The sequence below is a fragment of the Carya illinoinensis genome, chromosome 3, assembly GCF_018687715.1.
Source record: "Carya illinoinensis cultivar Pawnee chromosome 3, C.illinoinensisPawnee_v1, whole genome shotgun sequence".
Taxonomy (NCBI): Eukaryota; Viridiplantae; Streptophyta; class Magnoliopsida; order Fagales; family Juglandaceae; genus Carya; species Carya illinoinensis.
In genome coordinates, this window is record NC_056754.1 from 9,651,186 (window position 1) to 9,668,109 (window position 16,924).

The 16,924-nt window shown below is 33.8% G+C and overlaps 1 protein-coding gene across 2 annotated transcripts; it reads right to left on the reverse strand.

The window, feature by feature from the left end:
* Positions 1–1,143: 1,143 nt before the first annotated feature.
* Positions 1,144–10,044, reverse strand: LOC122303149 (40S ribosomal protein S13). 2 transcript variants are annotated; one of them, XM_043114773.1, is made up of 5 exons: positions 9,884–10,044; positions 9,710–9,782; positions 9,449–9,587; positions 8,837–9,023; positions 1,144–1,503 (listed from the first exon to the last, which is right to left on the reverse strand). In XM_043114773.1, the coding sequence occupies exons 1-5, from the start codon at positions 9,904–9,906 to the stop codon at positions 1,341–1,343; spliced, it is 585 nt and encodes a 194-aa protein (XP_042970707.1). In that variant the 5' UTR covers positions 9,907–10,044; the 3' UTR covers positions 1,144–1,340. The 2 variants fall into 2 exon arrangements, with proteins under 2 accessions (XP_042970707.1, XP_042970708.1); XM_043114774.1 differs by lacking the exon at positions 1,144–1,503 and adding an exon at positions 8,343–8,685 and having other exon boundaries at positions 9,884–10,043.
* Positions 10,045–16,924: the final 6,880 nt, after the last annotated feature.

The window sequence follows — 16,924 nt, forward strand, 5'->3', positions numbered from 1 at the left end:
AGTTTATCATTTAATTTCACTTTCCTTCTTGTTCCCTTGTCTTCTTGCAAATAGTCGGTGCTTTTCTTCTCCTAGATTGACCATAATGTTTTTATACTATTTAGAATTGTAATTTCTAAATATTTTTGAGTATGTTGCTTTTCTTGGATTTCAATATATAGCTCGTCACTCTTAACATGAATTTATCAATATTAAATATTGTAGATTAACATAAGCTCACACATCACACACCGCACTTTTTTTTTTATTCTTGAAATTTTTTTTAGTTTATTCTTCTTAAACTAATGGAATTTATTTACTCATTATCCATATACCAAATATTTGTTAAAAGAAAAAATAAATAAATAAAAGTGTGGTGTTAGAGCTTATATTTAGAATTTTTCAATTTTAAATAAGGAAGACTGGAAGTTAATTTCCAACCAAAGATTGAATTCACGAAACTCATGAATAAGATTTGTTCATCATGTATTTCTCCATGAGCTTTGCTACACATCAGCCCACACACCACACTTTTTTTTATATATTTTTATTTTTTGAAATATTTTTTGGGTTTATTCTTCTTAAACTAATTGGATTTTTCTACTCATTATCCATATACCAAACATTTGGTAAAAGAAAAAAAAACAGTGTGGTGTGTGGGTTTATTTTTAGAATTTTTCTTTCTCCATAGTCAGTCACACAATTGGATGAAATTTTTTTATAGCTCGTCACTCTTAACATGCACTTATCAATATTAAATATTATGGATTAACATGCATTTATCTCTTTTAACTGCCTACTTCTACAATATGGATAATGCAACAAAAATTATATTTACAATCACTTTTGCATACTCTTTTGTGCAATCCCCTGATATGATTAGTTGTGTATTAAAAAAATTCATCTAATTAATCATATCTGTAGAGTACATAGGGAGCACGTAAAAATGACTGTATGTAGTATTACGTTTAATACAAATCCTAATTTGAATTAGAAATACCTTGGAATCCAAATTTGGATCTAGAATAAGTGTCCTGAATGGCCTTTTTTTATTTATTTAGTAATTAATGAAGTATTTTTTTTTATTAATGTTGTCGATTTTTTATTTTTAGATATATATTTAAGATTATGAAAAAATAATGACAAAAATTTAAAATGTTCTGATTTTTCAGATTAAAATTTAGCATCACTCAATTCGAATTTCAAATTCAACAGCCCACTACAGCCCACTTCTCTCTCACACTCTCTAAAAAAAAAAAAAAAACTTCCACCCGACATAATTTCCAGGGAACACATTTTCTTTTCTTTTCATCCAAATAATTTTAGCATACTTTTGGCTGCATTTCACACAAACAAAGAAGTTAAAGAGGAAAATAAAAGTTGTAAAAGGGTGACAATGGCAAAGAGCTCCAAGGCATCATCATCCTCATCGTCCATGCAATTCCACTTTGATTGAAGACCTCGATTTTGACCAAGTGGAAGAACAGAGCCTGTCCCACTGGGAGTTCGTCAATGCCACCAACGCTGACTCGGAAAAATAAGAATAAGGAGAATAAATAGACGAAGACGATCAACTTGTATCACAGAAAGTTAACTCTTGGCTACCATATTACACAAAATTAAAGAAATTTTGCTACACATCACACACCGCACTTTTTTTTATTCTTTAAATTTTTTTTTTACATTTATTTATTTATTCTTCTTAAACTAATGAAATTCTTCTACTCATTATCCATATACCAAATATTTGTTAAAAGAAAAAATAAATAAATAAAAGTGTGGTGTGTTAGTTTATATTTAAAATTTTTTAATTTTAAATAAAGAAGACCGGAAGTTAATTTCCAACCAAAGATTGAACTCACAAAACTCATGAATAAGATTTGTTCATCATGCATTTCTCCATGAGCTTTGCTACACATCAGCCCACACATCACACATTTTTTTATATATTTTTATTTTTTAAAATATTTTTTGGGTTTATTCTTCTTAAACTAATTGAATTTTTCTACTCATTATCCATATACCAAACATTTAGTAAAAGAAAAAAACAGTGTGGTGTGTGGGCTTATGTTTAGAATTTTTCTTTCTCCATAGTCAGTCACACAATTGGATGAAATTTTTTTTATAGCTCGTCACTCTTAACATGCATTTATCAATTTTAAATAGAGTCTACTGATGTGATTGGTTGTGTATTAAAAAAATTGATCCAACTAATCGTATTAGTGGAGTGCACAAGGAGCACGCAAAAATAACTGTATGTAGCATTACTATAATACAAATCCGAATGTTTGTAATTTGAATTAGAAATACTTTGGAATCCAAATTTGAGTCTCGAAGAAGTGTCCCGAATGGCTTTTTTTTATTTAGTAATTAATGAAATGTTTTTTTTATTAATGTTGTGAATTTTTTATTTTTAAATAAATATTTAAGATTATGAAAAAATAATGACAAAAATTTAAAATGTTTTGAGTTTTCGGATTACGATGTAGCACCACTCAATTTGAATTTCAAATTCAACAGCTGGCTACATCCTACTTCTCTCTCTAAAAAAAAAAAAAAAAAAACTTTCACCCAACATAATTTATAGGGAACACGTTTTCTTTTCTTCTCACCCAAACGATTTTAGCATACTTTCGGCCACATTTTACACAAACAAGGAAGATAAGGAGGAAAATAAAAGTTGTAAAACAGTGACAATGGCGAGGAGCTCCAAGGCATCGTCATCCTCAACGTCCATGAAATTCCTCTTTAATTGAAGACCTCGATTTCGTCCAAGTCGAAGAACAGGGTCTATCCCACTGGGAGTTCATCAACGCCTCCAACGTTGACTCGGAAAAAGAAGAATAAGGAGATGAAATAGACAAAGAAAATCGACTTATATCACAGAAAGTTAACTCTTGCCTACCATATTGCAGAAAATTTAAGGAGTTTTGATACACATAAGCTCACATATCACACACCATACTTTTTGAATTCTTCTACTCATTATACATATACCAAATATGTGGGTCATGTTCATGTCGTATTAAATCGTGAATATTAGACTATATGAATCAACTCAAAAATTGACCATTTAATTAAACTAGTCAAACCCTACTACCGTAACATGACTTATATAAATAAGATGTGACAAATCCTAATCTGGCCACACATGAGTTCTCGCATGTTTCTGACATCAAGAAACAAAGTTGGAATCAATGTAGCTTTGGGTCTCATACCAGGTATCAAGTGGTTCTCCTTGAGTCTTAGTACTCCCATATGAAAACCTTGGACCAGAAGTTCTTTGTGGATTGGACGATTGGGAGTTTCCAACTAGTTAAACTTCCCATCGTGAATTATCAATCAGAGCCTCCTAAGGAAATATCCCATATGGCAATTTGTTGGACTTACTTCTAACTAGTGAAGAATTATCTTGCTTGGGATGTGTACCCTCGGGTGAAGAATCTAAGCTTGCGGTAGTCGGAAGTAATCCTTGGGAGAATATTGACTAGCATTTTGGTCATTCCAGATCGCTCTCAATCCTCAGATTGCAACACTTTAGGACTTATTGCTTGTGGGCATGTTTGTTCCCCGCAAGGGGATGGGCTTGTAAAAGCAAACAGTCGGCATGAAGACTTAAAACTTAGCCTAGTGTTAGCAAATCTAGATTCTCATAGTGATGCACTTCGAGTTAGCGAAGTGCTATAGTATACCATTTTCTTTTGAGAAATTGTGACTTGCCTTTTTTGAATATTTTGGCTCTACTAGGGTTTTTGTATAAAATGGTAGGGGGGCTGCAATGTAGAGACAAGTCGATGTCCTTATGTTGATCTCATATTGACGGTGCCTCAACCAATCCCGAAGATGTATGTGTCTCATCGTGGGCCTAAATATGTAGATGGCGAACTGTGTTTTCAATTTTCTAAGAAGGAGATTGTTCGGTCCGCTGAACCTTTCCGTTTCTCCATTATTCTAAAGTTCTTATGGTAGAGGTGTTCTCTAGATGCTATAAGGTCCTACATTCACAATTGTTGGAGTCTATCATGCTTACCAGTTGTTTCAACAATGAGGCATCCCAGAAATGTGTTTGTCCACATGTCAAATGAATCAGATTTTTGAAAACCTCTTTGGTGTGAAGTTTGTGAGGTGAATGGTGTCCAATACCGTGTGTTTCACTAGGAACCTGATTTCAATGAATATGAAAAACCTTCTTTGGTCCCTGTTTGGATTGTGTTGTTAGGGCTCCCATCCAACTTTTACCAAGAATCCTTTCTAAAAATCTTAAATGGATGTAGCGAAGGAGCCAATGCCTTATTTTTTGATTGGGTTGCCGAGGAGTGGTCATAAATAGGAAGTGATCTATAAGACCTTACCAACTTTCTATTCTCGGTGCAAGATCCAAGGATACAATGTGCGTACTTGCAAAATGGTGAAAACATTTGGGAGGAGAAGAAGAGATTAAAGCTTGAAACCGTGAAGGAAGTTAAAGGTACTCCCCTGCTGGATGATGTTGGAAAAGACAAAGGTACATTGGTTATTTTAGACTCTAATCTTGGCAACACTAGTAAAAACTTGCCTCCCTAGGTTGTGGATTTGGTAGAACCAATCCATATTCAGGAGGAGGATCGTCTCACGGTAGAATGCTGGTTTCCTATAATATCCCAATGGAGGAAACAAATGTTGATGATAAGTTGGATGAAGAGAATTTGCCTAAAGAGGGTGAACAGCAGATTGAAAGGGTTGAAAATATTCAAGAGGTTGTAGGAGAGGGACTTCTGGCAACCAGTGGTGATGATGATGCTAATGCACCTGTTGTTGCGACCTTTACATTAGATGACTCTGTTTCTGAACTTGATCCGAAACTCGACGCTAAGATCTTTACTAAACATAAAGATTATGCCACTGAAAATGAGGACTAGGAATTTAAACAAAAAGGAGCTCGGAAGATGTTTGCAAATGTTTAGAGATTGTCTCGGGTGTTAGCCAAACCCAATCATAGTGCATTTGGCATAAACAAAACAACAAGAAAAATTATTAAGACCATTGCCAAATCGAAGTAAAATAAATTGCTCATTGCTTAAAACTAATTGAACAGAGATAACATTTTGCCAAAACACTCAAATTTTCCTGCTACCCCTTCATTAGTAATCAACTAATCCATATGTAAGAGATGCAACAAACTAGGGGTGGGCAAAATTTTCGAGCTCCAAACTTCGGTCGAATTCTGACAAGGCTCCGACTCCGATGGAGTCGAAATTTTCAGAAGTCGGAGTTGGAGTTGGAGTCCGGAGTCCATATTGGCTCCAAGCTCCGACTCCGAATTCCAACACTTAGACTTAATATATTTAATGTTGTAACATAAGTAACAAGTAGTTGAGTGGCCTAATGGTGCAATGCGGTGTTTTGCCAACTAACTGACCCGCGTTCGAGCTTCCCATGTACAAGATGGTGTATTTTGCCATTTTTTTTTTTTTTTTTTAAAAAAAACCTCAAAAGTTCAAAACGACGTCGTTTTGACCTCCTATATATTTATCTCTTCAGCCTTCAGGAATCAGGTTGAAACCCTTCACTGTTTCTCACCTCTTCCATCATTTTCTCATAACCGAAAGCCTCTTTTTTCTCTCTTGCCATTGTTTCTCACTTCCTCATTCGTTTTCTCACAAGTTCCCTTAGTCAATTAAAAACTTCACTTCAGTTTTGAATATGCTCGAGTTCCACTACACGTGGGTTGGGGTTTCATCCCTAACCTCTTCCAGCCGCTTTTCACCATCAGTAGCCCCTCTTCTCCACCGCATTAAGGAGCTTCCAGGGTGGACTTGTTACACTACGCTTGTCTTCCTCTGTAGTCTATTGCCATCCAAAACCCTAGGATGCGAAAATCTTCTATGAATCTGTTTCTATTATTTTTTATAATTTTTGTTATTTATTAGGATGCGAAAATCTATTCTTTGTGAAATGTTCTCTATTCGGAAATTTTGATATTGGGTTACAAAAAAGAAAACAAGTTGTGAATTGTGGAATGTTCCTTGTTAGGATTTTCATCTATTTTTTTTTTTTTTTGTTCTTTCATTCAACTCCGATTAGAACTCTGACCCTCTACTCCAACTTCGAAAACTCCTATTGGAGTCGGAATCTACTCTGATTCGGAGTCGGAGTCGGAGCCTAACTTGATCTCCTATTTTGGTTGGAGTCGGAGGTCGAAGTTGGGCTTTTAGACTCCGACAAAGTCGAAGCCTAGCCCAACAACAAACCTTGAGCTTTCTCAGATGATGTAAAGGGGTCCATCAAAGTAACAATTTTAGGTTTCATTTTAACAACCAACTTCTTTAATCTCCCTCTTGAGGTACCTAGACCTCAGATGTTCCGTGATAAAATTGAACCAATCATAGAGAAGTAATTACTAATTATCAACATTTGTTTTCACATTCAAAAGAAGTTCTGTATTTCAATGACTTTTGAGTTTTTAATGTTACTAGACAAAGATATTTCCTATATCTATAATAAATAAAGTTCATAACAGAATCTACTGTTTATGTACAAAAGAAGTTAACAAAATAATTAAAATTAGATAAGTTTTTTTTATTAAAGAAGACCAAACATTAACATTCTTATTTTCTTTTTATAAATAAAATTCATTCAACTCATATATTCTCTTCTACATATTGAATTGAAACTTAAAAACTGCACTTTTAACAGTTATAAAGTTATTATTTTAAAATGATATATTTGGTAAATTTGTAAAAGTGATTTGAGTAACTAAAAAAGTTGGAAACTTTTGTTCAAAAGCTTTAGAAAATAACGTTACATTTTTTAAAAACCACCATCACTATAAGGTCTTATCTGGTCACATAAATGAGATGGAATTAGATAAAAATTAAAAATTAAATAAAATATTATTAGAATATAACTTTTGTTTTGAAGTTTGAAAATTTTGAATTATTTATTATATTGTGTATGAAAATTTAAAAAAATTATAATAATTATATGAAATAAAATGAGATTAGATAAGATGACTTGGTTACATAATTTTGTTTGTATAACCGAACCAAGCCTAGCTTTAAAAAGTGCTTTAGAATATTTACTATTCCAACAAATTTTTAATAGTACAGCCTTTTAGTAAAGTCATGCTCTGCTATGAAAAATACTGCACTATCCCAACGATGATTTGAATCCAGTTCACTAATTTACTTCATAAAACTATGGAAGGCATCATGTTGTAGCTAATATCTTAGTTGTTGATGCTGCATACTTATAGTTAACTGATGTCATTGCTTCTACTCCAAAAGAATTGTAAAATCGAGCAGAGTAGTTTCAACCTAGAAATAGGTCGCTTGTTTGCCTAGAAATCCTCGTGCTCTTATTACAAGACCATAGCGAATCTTTGAGAATTCATGCGTTTTTTAGGGCCAGGTAGCATCCAGATTTAATCATACAAATCAGTGTTTTGGGTAAATAGGGAATACACTTGATAAACCACTCATTTAAATGGATAAATAAACGGGCCGTTTGCACAATTACACCCATTACCTAACAGATTGGTGCATTCAAACCTTAAGCACGACAGCTTAGGACATCAATTCAACGTTCCATCTTCAAAACTCCAATCCGGAAAGGTCCATACAAAGGGGTGCCAACAGGCAACCGCACAGGGTTACATGGGCAGCACTAGCAAAGGTAGCATCATCCATGTAGTAACCATCTCGACACAGCTCCGATCTAGACCTTGTTTGTTTTCACAATTAATCTCAACTCATCTCATCTTATCTCCAAAACAAAATTTTCAACTTAATTCATCTCATCTCATATCTAAAAACAAACAAGACCTTATGATACATAAGCTTAACCTGCTTAACTAAAAATTAGGGCCTTTTCCAAGGCACAAAAGAATCACCTCAATGTCCGCTGCTAATTCATATTGGTCAGCCATATTGAGTTGCAACCTAGTCATTTTGAAAGCAAAAATTCAAATTTTGAGCTCAATACATTTTGTTCTAACTTTTCTTGGATTTCTGTAGTAGCATTTTTGCTCCCCAAGTAATTCTGAGCAAAAGGTCCTACCTAATCCTGAGTGTGCACAAGCCCTAGATCTGAAAAACCTTCTATAGCGGAAACTGACTCACAAACCGGGTATCCAACATCAAAACTGTGCTGTGCACTACAAAATATAAACCCGAGTCCTGATCAGTTCAAACAACACTGGTAAACCTAACTCTGAACCGAACTCACATCAAGCTAAAGGGGATTTGCATTTGCAGCATCCTCTCGAACAGAGGCTACTCGGGCTAGCATATCACATTGACCAATTAATTTGCTGCATAGTCATGACTCATTTCTAAAACATGGTCTTGTAAACGTTACACAGCCTATCACTTTGACAGTTCAAGTTAAAAAAGACTACCTGCCCACAACTGTAAACATACGAAACATTAAAACATAAATCTGAAGCCAAAAGGTTCAAATCAGAAGACTACCAGACCACAAAAACAAAGGAAAATGAAAGACAAATAAATAACCATCTAAACCCAAAAATACAAATTTCTTGGTTCCATCTACTCCCCAATTAGAAGCAGCATGACAAAACCTTTCTTGTTGTCATGAATTAGGTCTTACAGCTGGACGAATCTACCGGAAGACTTAATTCACATTAGTCATATATCTCAAGGATATCTAGAAGTGTGCGGAGCTAATATTTATTAAGCAACAAGAGTGCTGGCAGTGGTGGACTCACTGCAGAAAAGAGAACAGTTGAATTAATGATAAATTTTTTATCAGTAGTTAATGACAAAGTCACAAGGTCAAACGAATTGGATGAAAAGTTTGATCAATAAAAGGAAGAGGATCCAAATAGATAATTGTGAGACATTAGGAGAAGACTTACTATTTCCAGACAGGTGGAAGCTTCTTTGTCTTTTTGTAGTAGCGAGCGAGCCTGTGAATCCTGCTCTCAACAAGAATCAACCTGAACTTTGAATCCTTATCCTTCCTGTTCCTCTCCAGATGCTTACGGATGGAGACTGCCTTCTTGATAAGATGATACAGATCCTCTGGAATTTCGGGAGCAAGGCCTGACACAGTTGAAAGAAGAAACATATAAACAAACTCAGAAAATAAATTCCAAAGAAATACATATTTCTGATGTCCCCGTAACTAGAATCAAATGCTAGAGGAAGACGATGTAAATAAAATCCAACCACTGAATCTGAGCATTTTCATTTGCGAACCAAACAAGAAAATTGATGGGAAAAAACTCATTACACGTCTCATATCTAACATTTTCTCATATTATCACACAAACAAAGCCTAGCGATGGAAGACTATTTTACTGTAAACCAAGAAAAAACATCGCATGTAGAGAACTAACTGTCGTCAGTATTTATCGATTCCCCAAAGTCGAAGCATTTAGGCCACAATGTTCCAATTCTAACCGCCACCGCAATTTCTCAGCCTTCAACAGAGCATAAAAATAATTAAGAAAACAACAAATACATACCGTGAGCCTTGAGAATACGGAGGATCTTGCTTCCAGTAACGCTCTTGACCTGAGCGATACCGTGAGAGTCACGAAGAATCACACCGATCTGGGACGGAGTCAGACCCTTCTTCGCAAACTTGCATATGTTTTCCTCCACCTAACTCCCACACAAAAACCACAGCCTCTTTAAGTAAGCACGAATGACATTATAAACAAATGTCCACACAGACACATATGTATATTTAAATCCAAAAAATAATGTTGGAGTTTTTTCCTTACATCCTGGAAAGATATCTTAAGCCAACTTGGCGGAGTTCTCTTATATGGCAAAGCTGAGGCTGAGATACCCTTACTAGATTCATGTCAGAAAAACACATCAGATATCGCCAGCTCCAGAATGAGATATTAAACGAATATGTAGATATAGATACATAGAGATGGAACGAGAGGTACCCGCGACTATGCATACGACCCATGGTGGCGGCAAAGGAAGTGGAGGTACCAGTGCTGTCGTTCCCCTGCCGAGACGAGCTGCGCAAACCCTAGGATTCTAATGAGAAATATGACGGTTATTTATATATTAAGCCAGATTTCGGCCATCCACAAAATGGGGCCTCGCAGTCGCACCGGCCCATGTATAATTGGTATCTTGTATGCTTCCGAAATGTGAATTCTCTAGGCCGCAATATCATAGACCCACGGGCAAGCCATTCGAAGTCGTTGTTTTGCTGTTTTGCATGCTTACTATTATTTTTTTAAAAAAAGTTAACGAGAGAGAGAACAACGTTTTCTTTTAATCTTGTTAAGCAAAAATAAAATGGATAAATTTTATATAAATTTATTTATAAAAAAAAAGGGTCCTATTAAAAAAAATAATTAATATTTTTTTAAGGTAGGGTCTACTTTTCTATAAGGACTTGCATGTAATTTATCTATTTAAAATTTGTACAAATCATTTGTTATATATATATATATATAATAAGTATTTATTAAATATATGATGAGTACATATTTTTTCAATTTGAAAATGTCTAATTTGAAAATTTACCTTATGCCTACCTTTTCATTTCAAAAGTACGCCCTTCTCGTATGCTTAAAAAATATATATCAATGTTTTAAATGGAAGAAAATTTTGCCCCTGTAAAAAATCTATGATTTAATATTGGGTCGTGCTACCCAGAAACCTGTTATTTTGCACATCCTGCACACCCGGTGACATGGTACCATTTTATTTATAAATAAAAAAATAAAAAGTAAAAAAATACGCACCCTCTCAAACTTCCTCCTCCTCTTCACACATAAGTAATCGCATGGCATTTTTTCTTCAAACTTCCTCTTTTCCTCTTCACCTGTATTGAATATTGGACTTGGGCATGGGATTTCCAGTTGGTGACACAGGAACCTCCAGGATTTTCAGTCAAACTTCCTTTTCTCCTCTTCAAATGCATGCTTTAATTGTCCTGCTTTTATGTTTGCAGGCATTTAAAATTCCAGGTGCCAAATGGACCTCCAGGACTAACTCAGCAACTTAACAATAGCAAGCTGGAAAGCTTGACTGAAAGTGAAAATGGGTTTGATTTGTTTGAAGATCTAAAACATCGATTTCTGTGATTCAATAGATGTAAATTCAAGTAAGCAGCAACTATCTATGGCTTAAGGCTGTTAGAGTCTAAAGCAATCCTAAAATGGCTTGTATTATCTATCTAGGAAAAACTTCGACCATTTTTCAAAATCTTCCTCAGTGTCAAGCACCAAAGGTGATACTTTTTTCTGTTTTACTCTTAATATAGAGAATATCTGGATGAACAAACTGGGAAAAAGGAAGGGGGAAAAGAGCGGGGGACTTAGGAGGAGGAGAAGAAGGAAAAGATGAGAAATGGAAGAATGAAATAAACATTTAAGTACGAGGGTAAAACTGAAAAATTACATGTTTAAGTGGTGTGAAAGGGTGCGGACGCGGACCTTATGTTTAGAATAGATGATGAAGAATGGCGTGTGAGTTCGATACTTCAAAAATAAAGTCAACCTGCTCTTTAACTCCCTCGTTCATAAAAACAACTTGCAAATTTAAGACCTAATTTAATATTTTTGTAATGATGAGGTAAGTAAAATATAATGAAAATGGAATGGTAATTATTAGGCAGTCTAAAAATATAAATACGTCAAATTTTAATCCTAATATAAGTTGGCATATCATAAAAAAAATTAAAGTTTATATAAATAATCTGAGATAATGATGAGATGTATAAACCGTTAATTATAAGAGGATTTGCTATTTTGCTTCCCAAGCCCACCGTAGAGAAACAAGACAGCAGAGGGACCAACAAAGCTCGAAGAGGAGTTTGAGAGCCATAGTTTGTTACCAAATCCCCTCGCAGCACACATGAGTTTGGGTCACAAGGCCGCGTGAATTTGCGCTGGAGAATGTGGAGGAAGCACCTTGTTTGGGGGGCATGCCTCCACATTAGCAGTTAGCTAGCTAATACTAGTAGCTAGCTATATTTTATCGTGTCACGCATTGAAATTAGGTCATATTTGTATAAAGAATAATTTTATTTGAAATCCTTCTTGTTATATATAACTAATGTGGTATAATTTAATTTGGAAGATAAGTATTAAAATTTAAATTTTATAAATTAAATTATACTATATGGTTAGTGTGTGCTGTAAATACCTCAAATAATTCTATTTTTATGAAAAATCCACACAAATACGTTATGTGTGTAATTAACGATTATTATTATGAGAGGATATAACGACTAGTGCATGGGAGAAAGTGGTCTACCAAGTATACTTTTGTTCAAACTTTTTATTAAGATATTAAATAAATAATAAAATCTCAAACTTTTAGAATAAATTGTGATTTTATATAGTATCATAATAGAGATCTTAAATTTGAATCCAAATTATGTACTTGATCCCGTTTTATTTAATATTTCCTGTGTTAAGCTCTCTTCATTGAAAGAGAGTTTAGTCGACATTAAAGGAGAGTGTTAAGATATTGAATAAATAACAAAATCTATATATTTCCACCATTTTAAGTTGTTGAGACAATTGGTCATTTAACACTCTTTTAACTCCAAAAATAGATAAATATATAGAATGATATCTAGGCCTCATTTGGTTTCAACTTATCTTATCTCAATATCTAAACATCATTAAAATACAAACATTTTTCAATTTTAAATTTTCAAATTTTTTGTTTAATTATTATCTAATTATTATAATTTTTCTAAACTTCCAAATAAAACACAAAAAATAATTTAATTTTTTCAAATCTTAAAACAAAAATAATATTAAAAATTATATTCTAACAATATTTTAATTTTGTAATATTTTTATTCAACTTTTGCTCTCTTCTTCTCCAAAATCCTATAAAATATCTTAATTCAAATTATTTAACTACTATTTACAAACTATCTAATTACCATTTATAGATTTTTCATCTCATTTAATTTGTATAACCAAACAAGACCTTATAGTTGATAGGTATAATTTATGAGTGAAATCATGTCTGCTCAATAACTAATGTAAAGTTCACGTTATATATATATATGTGTGTGTGTGTATTTATCTCTCTCTTATTATAAATCTTAAGCTTAATACAAAAAATTAAAAAGGCGTGTACGTATTTAGGACCAACATTTATGGGTAGAAAGCAATAATTATCTTGACCCTCTTATTAGTAGGATTTATGCGTTGTGGTGAAATTAAACGAGAAACAAATGAAAAACGAAGAATTCTTTTAAATTTAATGCAATGTAATAAGTTGTCTCAAAGAACATGATCTAAATAGATCTGAAATTTGTTTTGGCTCAATGATAATATGCATCTAATTGATTTGGATAAGTACAAACTCATGGTTAACATTTTATTTGCAGTTGTGTTCAATTTTTTAAAACGAGAAGCTATGACTTTTTTCTAGAAAAAAACTCATCATTTCGTTTAGTTCTGCCGGAGAGGAAGGTATGAGTCTTGGGCCTCGGCTCAACCTTCCTCTCCATCTCCTTTTCATTTCCTGTTTCCTTGCAGCTACTTATATGTGAATATGTTTATAAGGTAGTTTTTTTTTTTTTTTTTTGGCTGATTCGGACTTTTTTCAGATTTGCTGCATTTCGGCCATGGAAAGTTGATACTCACCCCACCATGACATTCCTTTGTCACCGATCTACTGGGACGATGCGGAACCGTACCCTAACATGTACCTCACGCGCGGCTCTTTTTCGTGTGTGGTCTTCATGCGCCGCCGTCCTTTGACAGCTCTATCAACTACATGTGCCTCACCAGCATATTTCCCTCTATCCGATCCATCAAATTGACTCGACCCCACCTTCATCCCACCAACGCATGGCCCTCATGCACCACTCCAGAGATGCGGGTAGGCATCCCAAATTTGCTCTTCTTATGCCGGTCTATCTGAATTATTGTTATCCCAAACCTATGATAGTGTTAAAGGGATTAAGGATCTCTCGAAAAAATATCTTAAGACAACAAATTGCAATGCACCGTCTCTAGTTGTGGATTACTTTCAAAATATCTTTTAAAACAGTACCCTTTTTGTAGGGCTTGGATTGTGATTAAGAAATTAGTCTCAAAACCTATTTTTCTTTTCTTTTTGTCACCTCTTTTGCATTTGGTTGTTATAATGAGGTATTTGTTGGGAATCCCACCCCTTAATATGTATCATCTTTTACTTTAATAAAATTTGCTTGTTTAGAGAGAGAGAGAGAGAGTACAAACTCAAGGCCATGCAATTTCGTGACAACTTGAACATGGTCCAGCTTAAGATGCTAGAATGCACCCATGTGATTAGGGGGGTGCATTCCGGGACCATGAAGGTAATTTGAGGATAGAGAATCCGCGGAGGGATGAAAATACATATTGTGCGAAAATAAATTATATTTCAGTGAATGGTATACTAAATTATTATATATCCAAATTATCAGACTTATCTAAAGATTTATATGTACCATATAAAAAAATTACTAGTTACTTTTTTGGATTAATTACAAAGTTGGTGTCTGAGTTTTAGGTCTCGTTTGCATCGATATGAGATGACATAAAATAAAAAATTGATAAATAATAGTAAAATGATTAGTGAATAGTAATGAAATAATTTAATTTAAGATGCTTAATGGAGTTTTAGAAAAAGAGATAAAAAAAAAAGTTGAATAAAAATATTGTTATAATATAATTTGTTAATATTTTTTATTTTGATATTTAAAAAATCTAGTTATTTTTTGAGTTTAATTTGTTTGGATATTTAGAAAAATTATAATGATTAGGTAATAATTATATGTTTTAAATGATGGTGGATACTAGATCTCCACATCCAAACCAGCCCTAACTCTTACTAACTCAAGCATTGGAGGCTTTGCGGCCACCACCGAGCTACTCTCCCTTGTTTTCTTAAGTGTGCAAATATAAAGCTACTCTCCCTTCTCGACATGCACGCACCCAGTTAGAGCATCGGAACAGTACTAGCTCTCCATGGGATCGATCCACTTGATTTAAATATTTGAATTGGAGTGTCCAGAAAAATATTAAGAATATGGTAAGAAACATGCAAGGTGGCTGGTGTGGCATGCATAAATGACTACGAATTAAAGCTAGGCCAAAGTGAGAGACGATGACATTTTAATTGAACCACACAGGCCAGTTTACCTAAAACGAAATAACCCGTAGCCATTCTTGCAGCAGCTAATTTTAGATCATGCATGTCTATTGTCTAGAACGCACAATCATGTTTTGAAAGAGTGATGCTACATGTATCGAAAAAATGTATCAAAAAAAATTCTCGAATGTATCTTTTTTTTTTTTTTTCATTCATATTTTTATATTTTTAAATATTTTTTTTGTAAAAAAGAAATTCACACCATCACTTAAACAAATTTAGTTAATCAATAAAAAAAAAAAAGTGCATTCTAGAAAAAAAGAAGGAAAAATCTATTTGTTATCCTCACACTTTACACACCACATTTATTTTAATTTTTTTCTCATTTTTTTATAATAAATATGTAGTGTGTGGATGATAAATAAAATAATTTAATTAGTTTAATAAGAATAAAATAAAATAAAAAATAAAAAATAATAAAAAATAATATTTTAATATATAAAATGTGTGGTGTAAGATGATGTGTAGAATTTCTCCAAAAAAAAACTAGTATTTCTCTTTTGGAAAAAAGGTCGATCGTTTGGATATGTACTTTGGAACGTGCGCTCAACCTAAAATTTGTAGTACCCATGGGCCATGGAGGCCACAGACATGTCACATCATTTATTCATAGCTTTATGCTCCGCCGCTTCCTTTTGCAAATTCTTCTTCTTCGATACTATGCCAGCCTGCCTGCACTCTCTCATGCATCCGCTTTAAAACCCTTTTACATCATCTCCTAAAAAGAGATGCTCTCTGGTCTGATGTTGACCACAACCATCCCGAAACATATATCCACGATTCTTTTATTAATATCCACACATGGAAAGGCTAGGCTTAAAGTGATCACAACGAAATTAAAGCATATATATGATCAAGCTATCTATATATATACATACAGAACGCATGCAAAACATATTAATCTGAGTTTCCTGAAATAAAATTTTTTGCATTTTTACACACAATTCTTTGGACAAGACTCATGCGTGTTCATCTTTGAATGATACACTACGTTTGAAGGACGAAAGTGTAGATGGCAGTGGTACCTCCATTCTGCTGCTACTGCTATATATTCAGAGTATATTTACAGTAATAATAAAGGATACCAAAGAACGGCAAATCACTAAGCAAATGATAACAGTAATAATAAAGGAATGTGCAAAAACCAAAAAAAAAAAAAAGGTGAAAACCGACAGTACTTTATAAGAAAGAGATGCCATGCCAACCCGGCAAAGAAATGGGAAAGAAAACCAAAAAGTTTGAAAAGAAGCCAAGACAGAACAAATATGGGATGGCATTTAAAAAGTAAAGAAGTGTTTAAAAGAAAGGAACAAGTCCTTCGATCTCTGGCCTCGTGAAAAAGTTATGCACTGCCCCAGTACCGCAGCGCACTACTGATCTAAAGCATGCAGGTAGAGGACGACAACTGTAGGGAACCGACGAGATCTATTCCTGCATAAAAAGGAGCACATTTAGAAGAGGATTGGCATTGAAAGTTTAATTTGATACTTAACACGTTTTCAGATTAATAGCTTGTTAATTTTCAGATTTTCAGATTAATAGCTTGTTAATTTTCATATTAAGCTAGAGTCTGATTGAAATGAGATAAGATCTTTGCCTATGATGGATGGGCCGATGGGTTGAGGATTTCTTTTATTCTGATTGAAATGGTCAACAAGAAATGGGTATGACAAATACTGCTGAAATGAGATAAATACAATACCGAGAGAGACCAATACAATCTATTTAATAGCTAACAGGATTCGAAAAGACTTCATCTGCAATATAGCCAATATGGAATCCATACCAAAATATCAGAATACCAGATGTCCAAAATGCTA